This window comes from Cydia fagiglandana, chromosome 5, assembly GCF_963556715.1.
Source record: "Cydia fagiglandana chromosome 5, ilCydFagi1.1, whole genome shotgun sequence".
Lineage (NCBI taxonomy): Eukaryota > Metazoa > Arthropoda > Insecta > Lepidoptera > Tortricidae > Cydia > Cydia fagiglandana.
In genome coordinates this window covers 20,068,033-20,085,266 of record NC_085936.1, presented here as the reverse complement: position 1 = coordinate 20,085,266, position 17,234 = coordinate 20,068,033, and the positions used below count along the sequence as shown (strand labels likewise).

The window sequence follows — 17,234 nt, the reverse complement described above, 5'->3', positions numbered from 1 at the left end:
TATTTAGAGGGTTTGGAAGGGACTTGATTTTGCGAAAGATGTTATTTCCACCGAGTTAACTAAAAGTTCAGTAAAGGTTCAGTGAAATTTTTTTTAGAAAAATTATTCTTTACGTAAATTAACGTTCATCAAGATACATTGCGAAAACTAGTTTTGACCGAATAAAAGATGACTCACGTTAGACCGGGCCGTGTCCGGGCCGGAGCTTCCGGAGCATCGTTTTCTATGGAAAGCATCTCGTGATCGCCTGTCATGTCAGGAAAGTAAGCGTAATGATGTCCGAAAGACATAAGATAATTGAGAGCGCACTATTCGCCAACAAACTGTCTACAGTTTGGCGAAACTTTTGTATACCTATACATAAGTATATTTTTTTAAATAAATTAATTAAAAAAAAAACTTCATTTTTAAGATAAAATCAGCCCGTTACTTACTAGGAATGAAGCAAAATGCAGACTAACTTATCTAAGTCTAGTCTGAATTCCGGAGCAAACAAAGTCGATTGCTCGACTCCCGATCGCGGAATCCGATGCACATACTGATGAAGGAATCTCGCATGCTACATTTTATTCGATTCAGTGCTTTTATAGACGATGCTACTGCTTGGTTGTCAACATACCTACTTGTAATATTAGTATATTTTCTGATAATATAGGTACATAAGTAAATAATATTTATTCGGAGGTATATAAAAACCCGACAAGTTTAGTGTGTGTCGCATCGCACTATGTTCGTATCTTCTACTACACGAAATAATCGATAACCAAAAGCTCGTCATATTTCATATTTATGTGAAACTGTCCTGTGATATTTATTTATTTATGGCTAACGTAATGTACCAACTTTTATTTTTCTATGCTTATATTTTTATTTACCAAATTTCTAATCTAAAAAAATCTAACAAATCAATTGCCTAAAACGTAGGTACTTACTCTAACTAGTCATAAAAAAATAATGCCGCACGTTAGTTGCCCATTTAAAGAAACAATAACTTTTATTAACCATCACAAAACCCCATAACAATAACGGCCATGAAAACACCCAATCGTAACGAGAGCGACCCTCGATAACGAATTAACATTTCATGTTAAGTAGCAATATTTGAGAGCGAAGAGGTGAGGTAATTTCCACGGTTATTTGCCGTAGGGTTCCGTGCTAGATGCTTCGTGACCGTTTATAGGCTCGTAACTAAGGGCTGACCTAGCGATAACGGGGCTGGCCTAAGGATTAGGAGAAACACGGAATTCATTCAGTTGTTTTACTTTAATAGGATTTTCGTGTAATTAAACCTTGAGCAACCTTTACTATTTCTAAGTTGTTTGTTAATGTTGCAGGCCGCATATGGATTAGTTCAAGGGGATATATTATTACTTTATTCATGATATCCTTATGATAAAAATCTCTTTATAATAAACACTTATACAATAATAATTAAGCCCCACGTTGGGCGCCATTTTTAAGAACCGTTAATCCAATATCCTGTGTATATGTGAATTTAGAATTTCAATAAAGATAATAACTATTATTTTAATGATTGAATCCTTATGATACACAGTCCTATACTATAATGAACACAATATTAGTTAAACCCCATTTTGGGAGCCAGTTGTAAAAATCGAAAATTATCGGCCAAAAGAGTATAGTGATAAATAATGTAGAACAGTTTATAACAAAAAGAATACAAATCTTTCAACGAGATGTGGTTATAACGACGACACAGTATGGACTAGGCCCCACGTTGGGCGTCAAGATATAATGTTGCCTGTTGGGCGCCAATTTTAAGAACCGATAATTATCGATCAGGAAGCTTTAGGCAAGAAAATTACAAGAAAGAGAAGACAAAGACAAAGACTAAGAACAAGAACAAGCCTTTACTTTTATGAGAGTCCATCATAATAAGACAATATGGAATAGGCCCATTTTGGGCGCCAAGTTTAGAAATAGAGCTCTTAAAAAATACTGTCATTTGTTAAGAAAAAGCAGGGAGTAGCTTATACAGGTTTACCAATTTGATGAAAAACTGGAGTTAATCTTGGAATAATTATAATTTTGATAATGGTTTCAAAATTTAAGAAGAATTATAGTATAATAGGGTAATGTTTTGGAACTCGTATGAAAAAGAGCCCAAAGACGAACACAATAAGACACCATATTAAGATACTGTTTTGAATATTCGAATAATTTACGGCTTTAGTTTGCTTTAGAGGTTTACTCAATATCAATATAGCAAAAATAGTTATTTGTTTTACAAGGGGGCAAAGTTGTTGTTTAACCGCTCGTGCTAATATTGATACCCGAGCAAGCGAAAGATTCCAAAATTGAAAAATGGAATCTTGAGCACTGCGAGTGTTTCAAAGCACGAGGGTTAAACTAAATTTGCCCCCGAGTGAAACACAAAATTTTTCACCACACAAACCCGAAGCAAATATTAAATGTAAAATATCAAACAAAATCAAACCAAATCAAATCAAAATTAATGTTATTAAATATATTTATCATCCAAAATCATCATTTAAAAGTCAATTCTACCAGCAAACATAAGAAAAAAACTCAAAATTTGCATTTGATTACTTTGCTTCACATGTAAATAAAATGTAACTTTGCTATTAGTTTTTGAAGTGCAAAGTAAGCCTTTCCGAGCTAGTGTGGTGAAAATAATTTTAAACGTATTTAACGATATTCGCGACAGCTCTTTATTTGAGGCAAAACCAATTCAGATGGAATTAAACTAATTTCCTAACTAGCCCGACGGGGCATAAAAACCAAAGCGGCAGACGCAGTCTTCTTTTTATACCGAGAAAGAGAAAACTCACTTAAATATTATTAATGTGACGACCTGATTTACGGTAAACAAAATATCGAGGGAAACTTACATACATTTTATAAGAAATTTAAAGACAGGGCGCACGATTATGTACGGTACATAAAATGGCATTTAGATTTTAAAGATTTGAACGATTTGTTATTGTGAGGCCGATCCTGATTTGACAATTTGTTACGGGTTTTATATTTGTATACGTCCTTGAAGTTCGCTCGCGCTGAGGGCTCGGTTACACGTACCGAGTAGAGTGGCGAGACGAGACAGTAAAACGAGGAATTTTTACTCGGCCGAGTAACAATTTCATACTTCGTTTTACTGTCTCGCCACTCTACTCGGTACGTGCGATTCTGGCATGATTGGTACGTATGAAATCAATGTGCGTGCGTGCGTTGCGTATGATGACCAAGAGACGTCATATCAACGCTAGATAGCTTTCATAGGGAGAATAGGCCTCTGCAACATGTCGGAGGAGTTACAAAAACGTCAATAACAAATTAAGTTAAGATACGTAGTTGCAAATCGAAGAAAGCATCATAGCGAATAGCGGTCGCAAACGATATTCAGCTTGAATATTAGCACCCATGTTGTCAGGATTGTGTCGCCCAAAATAGTATACTCGTAATAATAACTCATAAACGCTACAAACCTCAATTAGCTAATAATCGTTTGTCCTTATCTGTCATTTTGATTTATGTATTTTTAAGAAAGGGATAAAACATAATTTAACTAAATCAGGCCCGTAAAGTTTTATGAATAAGGGGGTAACCGCTAAAAAGATCGTTCAAAACTAGCCTTTATCTGGACTACATGAAAATTATATACGTGTATGTGAGGTGTGCAATAAAGAGTATTGTATTGTATTGTATTGTATTATATATGTTTAAAAATGTTTCCTTCGGCAGCTACATGTCGTGGTTTAATATGCTATATAGTATATACCATACCAGCTGCGATTAAAGAAGTTGAGCACCACTCGGAGTCGTGTCGGAATGTTGCGGAGTTCCAACACGTTAAGCTTATTTACTTTTTACCTGATATTTGCCTTAATTAAAAGTTTTCCGTCGGTATTTGTGCACAAAATACCAAGCCGCAAGCCAGTGGTAATACCTACACATACCTACGGCTCGATTCGGGAAATGAATTAGAAACTCATTAGATATGAAATAGTAAAGATATGTGACGTTCCACTGCAAAAGGTAACTTATGGCGGTTGGTGCCGCGATTCGGGAAATGAATTAGAGATTCACTAGATATGAAATAGTGAAGATATGTGACGTTGCACGGCAAAAGGTACCTTATGGCGGCTGGCGCTTACGTCGCATAGCACCGCAATAATATAGGAGCGGCGATAATAATAGCGTAAGCGCTAGTACCTACGGTGAGAAAAGTGACCAAGCGAGTGCGGCGAACGAGCGACGCGTTTCAGTACTTTCAACTAGTGCAAAAATGCGTTCGTTATTCACCTCTACAGGAGGAGAGGATTTAACCAAATATTTTGCATTTGTTTTGCGTTTGACTTTAATTTACTGTATTAAGGATGACTCACGCTAGACCGGGCCGTGCCCGGGCGAGGCGTCCGACATGTCATTTTCTATGACGTGATCGGTGATCACGTGGTGCTTTCCATAGAAAACGAAGCGCCGGAAGCTCCGGCCCGACCCCGGCCCGGTCTAGCGTGTGTCATCCTTTATGTTTTATGAATACGGAACGCTCTTTCAAATAGCTTTTAACTGCAAAGTGCTTTTTTAAATATGAAATGTTTTTAGTGTTTTAATACTTAATGATTTATTTGTTCAAACAGGGGATGAAGACCGGTGATTGCTGACCTGGGAGTAGGACTATCAAACTAGCAGGCGTATTCTGGTTCTAATAACAGATTATAAATTTGATCTGGATCTTGGTAAAGAAATGATTCCAGATCAAACTCATAACATCATCATCATCATCATCTCAGCCATAAGACGTCCACTGCTGAACATAGGCCTCCCCCTTATGGGGGGTGAACATGGGTGGGGAGTGAACTCATAACATATTATTATTTATTTTATTAATTTTAAACTTTATACATACCTAATATAGTGCTTACTCCAAATTTTGGAATAAAAATTAAGCTTGAGTTAGCAACCGGAACAGAAGGCAGAAAATTTAAAATCGATATTTCGTTCTCCTGCCTCTCTTTCACTCTTGCATATTCTTCCATATGCTTGATATTTCGGTTTTCACGATCTGCAACCTTTACAGCCTTTTTGCTCAATAACTGGCTACCAGTTATTTAAATTTAGAATCTGATCTCGCTGTCAGATGGAACGGGCGTGCGGATCGATATTCCAGAAGAGGCATTCATTAAGAGTAGATCATTTTATGTAACCTAGCTAAGAAAAGACATACTGCCGTATTCGAACTTCAAGATATTCACAAGAGACGACACGTACTAGATCCATTCTAGATACGTTATAGTTTAGATATCAACTAGTTCTCTTTTGCAGCGCAATTCGGGCATCCAATGTCACTTTTACGTTAGATAGAGTAAGATATATATTAGATGTGAATTAGATCTCTAAGTCATATCCTGTGGAAATCGTTCAAGAGTATCTCCAGAATCGCGAAAATGTCAAATTCGACAGGTTAGATCTTAAACGTATCGTTATCGTATCTTGGTGATGTTTAAAAGAAATCTAATAGATATCTATTTCTAAATCCGAATCGGGCCCATATAAGAATACTATCAATTTGTGTTTAATCATCTTCCATATCCTCCCTACTCGGTCGTATCCCTTTACAGTAGTAGACCCTCCGCCGTAAAATGAGGAGTTAATATCTATGGTTAGGAAATTTTGATATACCTAATCTGCCACTCATAGTATGGGCTGAAGATAACATACACGTATTACACGTAAATATCCATAAAATAATGCACACTTTACCAACGCACTCAGCCTATTCATTAAAAGCAACTGTAGTCAACGCGGCATTCAGAACTCGCAATAATCGCAACAAAGCCGCGCAACAATGGCCGATGGACGATGTTTTGTGCAATTTCAAAATGATACTTTCATTTTGCGACCGCAATTTTTCAGCGACAAGACGGATTGCCGGTTGAGAATAGGAGCGGTATTCCAACAGGCCAATTCGGACGTGCTGACATCAAACCGATATTTGAAATTTTGCTCTAACAACACATATATCAAAAAAAAACTATTCCATCCAACACACTAATTAACGCACTGCAATAGTCTCCTGATGTATCACAATTAGAATCAGATATATTTAATATATCATATCATCATCATCTCAGCCTTATACGTCCCACTGCTGGGCACAGGCCTCCTCTCGAGCGCGAGAGGGCTTGGGCTATAGTCCCCACGCTAGCCCAATGCGGATTGGGGACTTCACATACACCTTTGAATTTCTTCGCAGATGTATGCAGGTTTCCTTACGATGTTTTCCTTCACCGAAAAGCGACTGGTAAATATCAAATGATATTTCGTACATAAGTTCCGAAAAACTCTTTGGTACGAGCCGGGGTTTGAACCCGCGACCTTCGGATTGCAAGTCGCACGCTCTTACCGCTAGGCCAACAGCGCTCTCAATATCTCATATATCATATAATATTATATAGCATATGAAACACTCACTCACGCAGGGATGGTATTCTTCTCGTGTATACCTTGCTTTTAGATGTATTTGTCTTAAAGGGTATCTGCACTGCATTTCGCGAACAGTGCAGATAATGTGCAAGGTAATGCCTCTAAAAGTTGGGCAAAACTTTCTATAATTTATTATATTTCTATAAGTGAGAACCTATAATTGGCTCTGTGATTCTATTGTAATTTCTGGATATATTATAGCGCTGTTGGTTTTCCATGTACTAAAATAAAATAAAATAAATAAAAGGTCCGGGAACCCCTGGTCGCACGATATGGAAAGACAATACATATCTAGGTAATATTATATCTAGGTAAATATGTGAAAGTCTGCGATCTCTATTTGGGGTGAACTACTTGCTAGTATACTGTATGAGTGTGATGCACGAGCGAATGATACCAACTTGAGATGAAATTAAAACCTATTTACAAGTTCGAATTGGCAGCTAGGTTAAGTTACGTTTTAAAGATCACAATAGATGTTATTTCAGCAATGAAATAGGAGAATATATCTAATAGTTTATTTTGATTTTGAACTCTATATTCTGATAACATTTAAAGTTTGAATAAGAAAAACGGTTTTAAAGTTTGTGCGGAAAGAGAAAAGTCGTGTAATGTATTGAGCCACATATATTCCACGACTCTTCTCTTTCCGCAAAGACTTTAATTGGAAGTATTAAAAGATTAAATTTTAAGTATGTAATGAAATATAATAGAACTTGAGCTAGTTTTGTTTGACGTCATTTTCATAATTTCGCGTGTCCCGTCGTAGAGTGCAGCCAAGCCTGAAACAAGTTGTTGGTACAAGTTAATAATTAAGCTGATTTATTTGACCCCGTTTGATATGGACGTACATACTTGTAGCAAATTAACTTTAGTATGAACAATTTATTACAATGAATAGTATTTAAAGTATATGTCCAATTTGATGTCACCCTGTACAGGTTGTTTTTATATTACCCTTAACCATACCTACTCAGCAAGATATTAAATGTTGTCTGAAATAGCAGTTTAATAGGGTAAAGAGATACCTCCCGTAGGTAAACAAAATACTTTTTCCAATAATGACTGCTTTTTCAACCCATAGCTATAGCTAAGAGGAGTGAATATTCTATAGGTCGTAATTAATAACTTTCCTAATAATTTGCCAGTTTCTCGTAGTTACCTATTGGTAACTGAGTACGTAGTAAAAATTTGTCTCACGCCTAATAGGAAAATCAAAAATGCGTTGGGATGACGACAAAGAACAGCTGGATCAAAATAGGTACAAAGAGCACACAATAGAACAGAATTTCAAAAATTGAAGGAGGCCTTCATCTCAAATATTAAAAAGGGCTAAAAGAAGAAGAGAAGAAAAAATATGTCTCACCTGAGAGTGCAAAAGTAAAAGATCTCAACGAGACTTAAGAAGGAGAAGCCGAGAAAGAGTCCGAGCAGCCCGCCGCAATTTGCGAGGAAGTCTGTCAGACCGAACAGCTCCGAGCGACGCATTGACATGTATCGCGGCTCCTTGTAGTACAGCTCTATCATCGTATATGACATCCTGGAAAGGAATGGGTTAAAACAAAATTAGAAGTAGCCAGTTACATAGTAGCATAGAGAAGTAAGCATACTTGTTCACTACATACAACTGGCTAGCCCGAAAGCTTGAAATAATGAAGACATGACGAGTAAAGGGACTGATGTAGGACCGGGCAGGGGGCGTCCGTTTTAAAATCTGGGATTTACCCCTTCGCCCGTCCTCCCTCAGTCCCCTTTCTCGTCGTTATATTCAACCTAATTACCAGTTATATGGAGCGAACACTCTAAACTAACTTGTTACTCTGTGATAGTATTTTTATTGATTCTTATTCTTATTTATAGAGGGCTTTAACGTATATAGTGAGTCTCTTTGCCGCTAATCATGTCGGTGCAGAGTTAGCTTAGACAAACTGTATAGATAACAATACAAGAAACAATAAATCAATGAAACTAATTAAAAACACACCCCGTCTCCTCATCAGTCTCATTTTGATACCATTCGGGATAAACAACTTTAATAGCATTCAGCATACTGTGTATATCGAACTTCGTCTTAAGAACCTCTGCGTCGTACTGGATGCCGATACAGAGCGGAAGGCATTTGCATTTGTCAACTTTAGAATCGGTTTGACTTTCCTCCGCGGCGTATCTCTCTGGAAAATGTGAAATCAATAAGCATGCGAGTACAAGAATATAATAAAAATACTGTGCAGAATTCTCAATGTTTAACAAGAACAGATTTTGACAGCATTACGGTACTAGAATATTTAATATATCTAGTTAGTTTTTGAGCTCAGAAAAGATTCTAATGTTTTATGTCGAGAGCGACTCCACTGTACTGTGCGCAGCTTGACAACGTCAAATATTGTAATGGCGCTCAAGATGTTTGACATAGAATTTTATTTCAGCCTATCAAAACTTTTAGTGATCAATCACAACTTTTTTTCAATAACGAGAACTCCCGTATTGGGTAATATTCAAAGCGGGCAAGGTATATTTATGAAGAAGGGATAACTATCAGTGATTACTGTGATTAGTGTCAGATAAGTATCAGTCATGTGGACCGTTTTATGAAGTCAAAAATGTACAGAGCATGTTCCGGTATCCGTTCCTCAAGGTAATGTTTAAATATCTTACCCAATGCTTTTAAAACGCAATCCTTTTTAAGTTGTCTGCAAATAGTTGAGCTGTCTTTATCTGAAAATTACACATAATAAGAATAATAAAATATTTTATACAAATATTTTTAAAACCATTTTAGTTCTACTCATAGGAGGCCGCTAGAGACTCTGCTTAAGAGTAGGTACAATCACTAATCAAAGTAAGGATTTAAGGAGTTTGACCAACCGCAAAATAGGTAACAGTACTACATATACAAGGTGTCCCAGAAATCGACGTCAAGCCGTAAACGGATGATAGACCAAGTCATAACAGTTATCATAAAAATACATAAAAAAATCCAACTCATGTTCTTTAAACATTATGGTCACTTTAAAAATTAACTAAAAAATCCACAGCCTCAAGATTACATAATAATAAAAAATTTAAATTAATTATGGAATGTATAGTAACAAGAGTTAAAGAACCATTACAGGGTGTGGATTTTTTAGTGAATTTTTAAAGTGACCATAATTTTAAAAGAACATGAGTTGGATTTTTTTATGTATTTTTATGATAACTGTTATGACTTGGTCTATCATCCGTTTACGGCTTGACGTCGATTTCTGGGACACCCTGTATAATTTCCACTGTGTAACAAAACGGATCCTTACCGTAGGATGCGTACTCCCTCTTGCTTTCTAGACTGTGCCTTTAATGACTCGGAGCATCCGTGAGCCTAGCGTGCCCACACAGTTTAGTGACATACCACTGACCTAACTACTCGAATTGCCCATACGCTTTGCGATGACAGGACTGAAATCACTCAATCTCAACGCTCAAAGCTTAACTCACGTGGCATGTGAAACCAAACACAGCCGCAGCTGTCAAAAGTGTAGTCCGACATACACTCCAGTCGGCAGTTGTTGGGCGTGTACGTTCTGAAGTACTTCAACTGACGCTCTTCGGGGAAGTAACATTGGCGGCTGGAATAAAACATATTCTGGCACAAATTCAACAATTGTAAGTATGGTAGGTAGTATTTACGCGTTAAACGCGTCGCTGTCATTGTCAATTTCCATAGTAAAATGAACAGTATTGCAGCTGCAGTTGGAAATGGAATGTCACTTTTAGCCGTGACCCGTGGCCAATCTAAGAGACGCAGTTTAGAAAGAGCAAGCGTTATGGTGATCTTTTCCCACTGCTTTGCGTAGCGTTTCATTGCGTAGTTTCATCGCTAATTTACTATCTACCGCCAAATCTTTACCTGAAGTGATTTAAATCGACAATCCAAAATATATTCTGCACGCCAAGTGCTGCGTCAAGTAGGTATGGCGTGACTGCAACTTTTTTTTTTTTTAATGTATCGTTTGTGTGAGTCAATCGGTCCTCGCTAGAAATACGGGCGGCCGGTTGCTCTTTGTCGGATAGAAGCTATATGTGATGTGTCTAGTAGGCGTGACTGCAACTGCCAAACTGCCAAGTTGTTGCAGACTTAGCGTACTTAAATGGAATCTCAATGAATGGACGAAGGGATCACTTGACTTACATTTTTGGAGGATAGTTCACCAATGTATTGGAAGTATTCGTGACGCTGAACTTTACTGCGAACGAAGAAGTCTGCTCCGGCAGAGCAGCGTAGTAGTACAGAGAAGATTGAGGCATATCTGCCGGGTGCTGAAGGTACACCTGGAATAAATAGAATCCGTCTAAGTTAACTTTGCACCGATTTGAATAGAACAAATTGAGAAAGTGTCATTATAAACGTCATAATTATGACCATAGAAATTTCACATTAATGATGCTATTGCAAATTAATAGATACTTATAATCTATATTTGTTAACAAGCTAGTAGTACCTACTTTGTAACCGTGGTTTATGCCATAGCATAGCCCATCTCGGTCAGTTGTCTGCTCTCTGAGAATAACTCGCAGGTCGGTGTCTGCGCCGTTTCCCTGGGGATCGATAAAGATCTGAGGGCGTAGCCAGGATGACAATCGTTTATAGAATATGCCAATCGAAACTTAAATAATGTAAGGAAATAGTCAGAAGTGGCCCGAGGATCTACCGCGAACCACGTTCGGCGTGTTGCCTCCCTTACGTACGTATTGATAAATGCGACAGAGAGGCAACACGTCGAACGTGGTTCGCGGTAGGCCCTCTGATGTCAATTTAAAGAAAAAAATATAAAATAACGAATGTCTTCCTTAGACTAATAGGTACTCACTCGGCCTTTTTTCGGATACACATCCTCTTCGTTGCTAGTGTATCCGCCTTTAAGCGACCAGTTGTTGCTTGGTTTAGAGCTATCTAAGTAGGAATAATCTTCGTGTACGCTGAAATAAAGGTGATTTTTGGTGAAACTTATTCTTATACTGAAATAGTTGTCTTATACGAAAGAAAAAGAGCCAAGACTTCTAGTGCTTGGGACTGGAGTTGAACTGGTGTCTTTAGTATTCGCAGGTCCACTCATATCACACACACGCATCCCAATATCTTGAGTATCTACAATGTAGAAAGGATGAGCGCCTTTAGCCAACTCTAAGGATAATCAGAATGTGCTCTTGTGCTTGTCTTCAGTATTCGCAGTTATAAAGCCATTACCCAAGCCACCAATAGCACGATCACACCCTTCCTCATTCCTTGAATGTAGTCAGCATGAGCACCTTTGGCCAACTCTAAGGATAAGCAGGATACGCTCACCTCCTATCCAAATACTTAGCAGGGAATACTAATGATGCGAATGATGCTGGAATATTCCTAAAAATTCAGAGGGATCACAGCCTAAAGCACTTACTTTTGCTGTCTAAAGATTTCACTCGCCGCCATACTGTTCGTTGTAAAGCAGATCCCCTCCGATGTAAGGACTGACTGAAAAATGTCCTGACACGCGACGTCATCTCCTCTCCAACGGCATCCGTAAAATATGTCTTTAATACTTGGAGCTACCTGAATCAAAAAAAAAATTAATTAAGACGAACGGTCTTCTACAAAAAAGATAAATCAACTAGGCTAAGTTTGTTAGTCTCTTATTGTAGAGACCCTCATATCTCATATATCGGTCACTGCTTAGTATAGCCCTCTCTTGAAATACGAAACTTGTCCCGGTCCAGTGCTAATCTCACACAAAAATGACCTGCAATCTTCCAAATATCGTCCTATCAAAGAGCAAACGGACGGCAGGCGCTCCTTTCATCTGAAAGCGGCCTCCATTCCGTTAAAAGGTTGAATTAAGCAGAGAATATATTAGTATACCTTAGGTAGAGTTTATGGTATAAATCAAGATGCTACTAACGTCAATTATATGTTGAACGACTGTGGCGTCAGAGTAGTTCCGTTTTCTGTAAGGAACCACTGGCACGTCAACCCAGCACACTAATCCGATATCCTCATATTTATTGGCCAAAAGATCATCATCTTTGCTACGAAACAGAAACAAATACATGTATTAGCATAGAAATGAGATAACACATGCACGACGTATGCGTGCCACAAGTAGGGATTGCAATCCGGTCCGGCAGATCCGGTAATCCGGCCGGATCCGGCGCTTTTTAGAAGCTACCGGATCCGGTTAAAATCACCGGATCCGGACCGGATCCGGGAAAATAGAAAAAAGTCCGCACTGCGCGTTTTAGGTGAGATAAAGGCTACGGATAGAAGAAAGAAGTTAAACAGAATAAAGAACGAATGAAAAAATCTAAATTTAGTGTAAAATAAGAAGATATGTAATATGACGATAATTGAGAACAGAAGAGTATTTCCTCTTCTTTCATGGCGGTGGCACGAATCGGCACGATACGACGGTTACTTAAATAATTAGAAGTAAAAATTAATGGATGGAGAAGTCATGGAAGGCATTTGGAACGACCGGTCTGGCCTAGTAGTGACCATTCAGTGACCCTGCCTATGAAGCCGATGGTCCTGGGTTTGAATACCGGTAAGGGCATTTATTTGTGTGATAAACACAGATATTTGTTCCTGAGTTATGGGTGTTTCCTATGTATATTTATAAGGATGTATTTATCAATATTCTATACGTATATATATCGTCGCCTAGTAGTACTACCTAAAGCTAGCTAGTACCTATATTACAACCTTTACTTGGTTTGGGGCTACGAGTAGGTCGATCTGTATAAAATTGTCCCTAAATATTTATTCATGAATTATTTATTTATTTGTGATTTAGGCTATAAAACTATTTTCACGGATAAAAAATGAAAGCAAGATAATACTTATTGGAGCGCATTTCATACAATTTTGGTTAGAAGTAAAATATGTAGCTTGTTACTAGAATGCATGTCAGGGTTCAAATAACTCCATCAAAGAACAGTTACGAAAACTTGTCCTTTCAAGGAGTTCCATTTCCCATCCCATAATTATCCCGTTGACAGGCTTTGGAATCTAATCAAATTTATAATTTTATTGTAAACGTAAACAGAGTGTGCATGATTGAATATAATAAAATTAATGACTTAGATTTCAAATATTGATTTTTGTTTTGAGATTGACTATGTTACACTTTTTAATACATAGTTTTATTTTATTGTTAAAAAGTGATTTCTTATAACTTCTAATTGTTGTTTTATGAATAAATTTGTAAAACTACCCTTTGTTTCTCATATAACGCATAAAACTTGAAAAATATGTCATTTAATTAATTTTCATATCCTTATACCTAACCGGATCCGGTCCGGCCGGATCAATCCGGTTTGCAATCCCTAGCCACAAGGCGGAGTAAATGCATTTTCAAAAATATAATAAGACTAATCTACTTATTTTCTGATTAGCTCTTCCTTAATTTATTCTGTCACAATTATTACATAAATAGGAGTTAATTAATTCCTATGGAATCAAAAATCTTTATAATTCTTTACATATTGATACTACATATTAGGTCGCGCTTATTGGTTCACCCGAAATGCACTGCTAGTCGTGGTATTATGCATTGAGAATCGTGGTGCATCAACTGCGTCCGAAATACACCGTGTCAAAGTCATATCAAACAATGTCTAACTGCGCAATTTTAGTGACGCCAACTCTTTTTAAAATTATTTATACAACGACTTACTCGTCTTGTGTTCTGTTACTCGCCAAACGTGACTCCATCTTTTTTTTCATCTCGATCGTTTCGTGAGTGAAATTATAAAGCGATCGCTTCGCTTTGATTTGTGGACAGATTGTCACCGATGGGAATGGTACCTAAAACATGTAAAATGACATGGAAAGATGGAATTTTACTAATTCAATTCAACGTTGTCGCTAGGAGGCTTGTGTGAAATAATAACTATACTCTGTATCTTTAGGTATTTAAACAAAAGTAAACAAAATCTACCCTCAAATGGCTCCTTAAGACAGTTGAGGATAGATCATGGTATAATAATATACTCCGCCTGGTACTCTCTTCCCGTCTTTTCTAGGTCACCTGACTGACACAAGCCTACGTCATCATGCGACAGCGCCATATGATAATATGCGATAGCGCTATATATAGCGGCCATGTTATTGTGACGTAGGCTTGTGTCACTCTGGGAAGAGAATACCATGTTTTATTAGACTATGGGATAGATGAAAACATTGTATATGATCAAAATAATGTAGTTTAAAGGCAGGTCGTTCAGTGACTGGTCCAGGCGGTTTTGTATTTGGTTGGTTAACCAATAATGTTGTAACTATAATAATGTTTGTTTTTTTTAAATGTAAATAGATACCTAAAGATACAGACTATAATTGAAGTCTACCTCTCCAACAGAAACCAGTTGCTCACTAAGGGCTACAATGACCGGGCTGGTCTGCCACTTGATCCAAACATTCTTGATCAAGATCAGACACAAACTGATGCTGACTAGGAATGTTGCCACCCAGAATATCCTGAAAATATAAAACAATTTAGATTTGGATTTGAATATTCAAAAAATAAAATAAAATTTGGAATAAAAGAACATAAATCCAGAAAATAAAAAAGGAGTAAAAGAACAGTATAACGTGTCGTTTAGTAAGGGGCGTTTCGCGTGTTGTGTACGATTGTCGGACTTTAACTGTCGTTCCTGAATTTGGTATTGTGTGAATGCCATGGGTCCTGTGTAGATATTTCATCCTCAAAACAAACCGGATCGACTGACACCATTAAACAGCTTATCATCTAGTCCAGGGATTCCCAAACTTTGCGCCGTGTCGCCCTAGGGCGCCGTAGACAGTAAAGAGGGGTGTCGAGAGGCAATCCTCCTCACTGTGTTACCTATCTATTTCGAATAGCCTAGCTAGCAGCAGACTAAACAAGTACTGACCCCGCCCGCGCCCGACGTTGTTTAACTTCGGTCAAAAATCACGTTTGTTGTATGGGAGCCCCATTTAAATCTTTATTTTATTCTGTTTTTACTATTTGTTGTTATAGCGGCAACAGAAATACATCATCTGTAAAAATTTCAACTGTCTAGCTATCACGGTTCGTGAGATACAGCCTGGTGACAGACAGACGGACGGACGGACGGATGGACGGACGGACAGCAGAATCTTAGTAATAGGGTCCCGTTTTACCCTTTGGGTACGGAACCCTTAAAAGATTGGGAACCCCTGATCTAGCCTATGTCTCGGAGCTCGTGTGAACCCTGTTGGTAAAAATTCAATAAAATTATGCTTACTTTTCGACAAAAGTACGGCCTTTCTCAGCGATATACTTGAGTCCATGCAGGCTACTGTTCTCCGCATACTCCTGTATCAGTTTCACTGCCTTTCTTCGCTTACGTCTAAGCTTTCTGCTGTTGTTGACACCACTTTTGGTATCTTCGGAACTGGAAGAGAATTATTAAAGGATTTGTTATATTTTATATTCTATTTTTACTTTGTTTACAAGTCCAAAATTAGTAGTTATATGTATAATTGTACTGTACATAATAGTAGTTTATGTGACTGCTACATAATTTAAGGTATTAAAAGACATTAAAACATGTGTCTCATCTATGATGTGTTTAGGAATTTCATGTTATGACCGGTGACTACGGAGCTCCAAAGCAGACTATCCAGCACATATTAGTCGACTGCCCTAAGAGAAAGTTTATTGGCAAATTTGCTCGCTCCTAGTGAAGACGCAGCCCTATGGGCCAAGACATTGGATATAGTTCTTTAATTCTTTATTACTTCCTAATACTTTAAGCGACTCGAATCTTGCCATACGATTAAATTAAAAAATGTTATTATTTATTTAGATATTTAATTCAGGCAACAAGGCCCATACCTATTACAAATACCTTACAGACATAATGTATTTTATAAACTTAAAACTAAACACTATTTAGTCGACAAAACGGCGTGGCTCCGTTGCATCGGCTGCTCTTGCCCGCCATTGCCGCATGGGATCATTGTTTGCAATTAATATTTTATTTCGAATAAAATGTCATTTCAACTGAGCCGTAAATTGCGCTTTTTGATCGCATCATAGTTAGAGCGTTCATGATTTGTGTGATAATAAGTAATTTAATTTAACATTTTAAATCAGGCAACAAGGCCCATATTACAAATACCTTACAGACAGAGATAATAAAGTAATATTAAACTTACTCCATTTCCACAGACTAACACCGAATTGAACAATAATGTCACGAAACACGACCGATCACCGCAGCACAGTCTCATTTATAGTGTCTCATTTAATTACTGTTAGGTTGGTAATTGTTTTTCATTACACTAAGTCCGTTGTAGACGGGCCCTGTAATGTTATAAGTAATGACATAGTTGATTATGATATAAATATCAAGGGACTATGTCAATCGACCTAGACCTCGTTCTGATCTAGGTTTGTATTGTGAACAAGCTGTATACCTATACAGGGTGAAATAATGACAAGGAGTCCGATTCTGATTTCACAATTTTTTACGGTTTTGGTCTTGTTTTGATACGACCTTGAAGATCGTTCATATTGATTAGTCAGTGAGGAGTGCCAATCACCAACATCAAATATAAATAAATAAAGTTTTTTATGTATTTGCGGCACTTGCAATTGAAACTCTCGGTCCTTGGTCGTCAGACACCAATGAACTAGTTAAAGAAATTTCTACCAAACTGGTCTGGGTGTCTGGCGACCTACGAGCTGCCCCTTTTTTTTGCACAAAAACTCAGCCTCGCTGTGCAGAGGGGGAACGCGGCCAGCGTCCTG

The 17,234-nt window shown here is 37.6% G+C and overlaps 2 protein-coding genes across 3 annotated transcripts in view; one reads left to right on the top strand and one right to left on the bottom strand.

The window, feature by feature from the left end:
• Positions 1–17,234, top strand: part of LOC134664632 (aminopeptidase N) — a 199,720-nt gene that overhangs the window by 115,685 nt on the left and 66,801 nt on the right. The gene's annotated exons all lie outside the window — the stretch shown is intronic.
• On the bottom strand, positions 7,150–16,708 carry LOC134664852 (pickpocket protein 28-like). The gene is made up of 14 exons (XM_063521583.1): positions 16,640–16,708; positions 15,724–15,873; positions 14,824–14,953; positions 14,154–14,284; positions 12,381–12,507; positions 11,883–12,034; positions 11,313–11,421; positions 10,948–11,040; positions 10,634–10,773; positions 9,940–10,070; positions 9,124–9,183; positions 8,453–8,639; positions 7,835–8,008; positions 7,150–7,250 (listed from the first exon to the last, which is right to left on the bottom strand). Exons 1-14 carry the CDS (start codon positions 16,642–16,644, stop codon positions 7,190–7,192), a joined length of 1,650 nt encoding a protein of 549 aa, XP_063377653.1. The 5' UTR covers positions 16,645–16,708; the 3' UTR covers positions 7,150–7,189.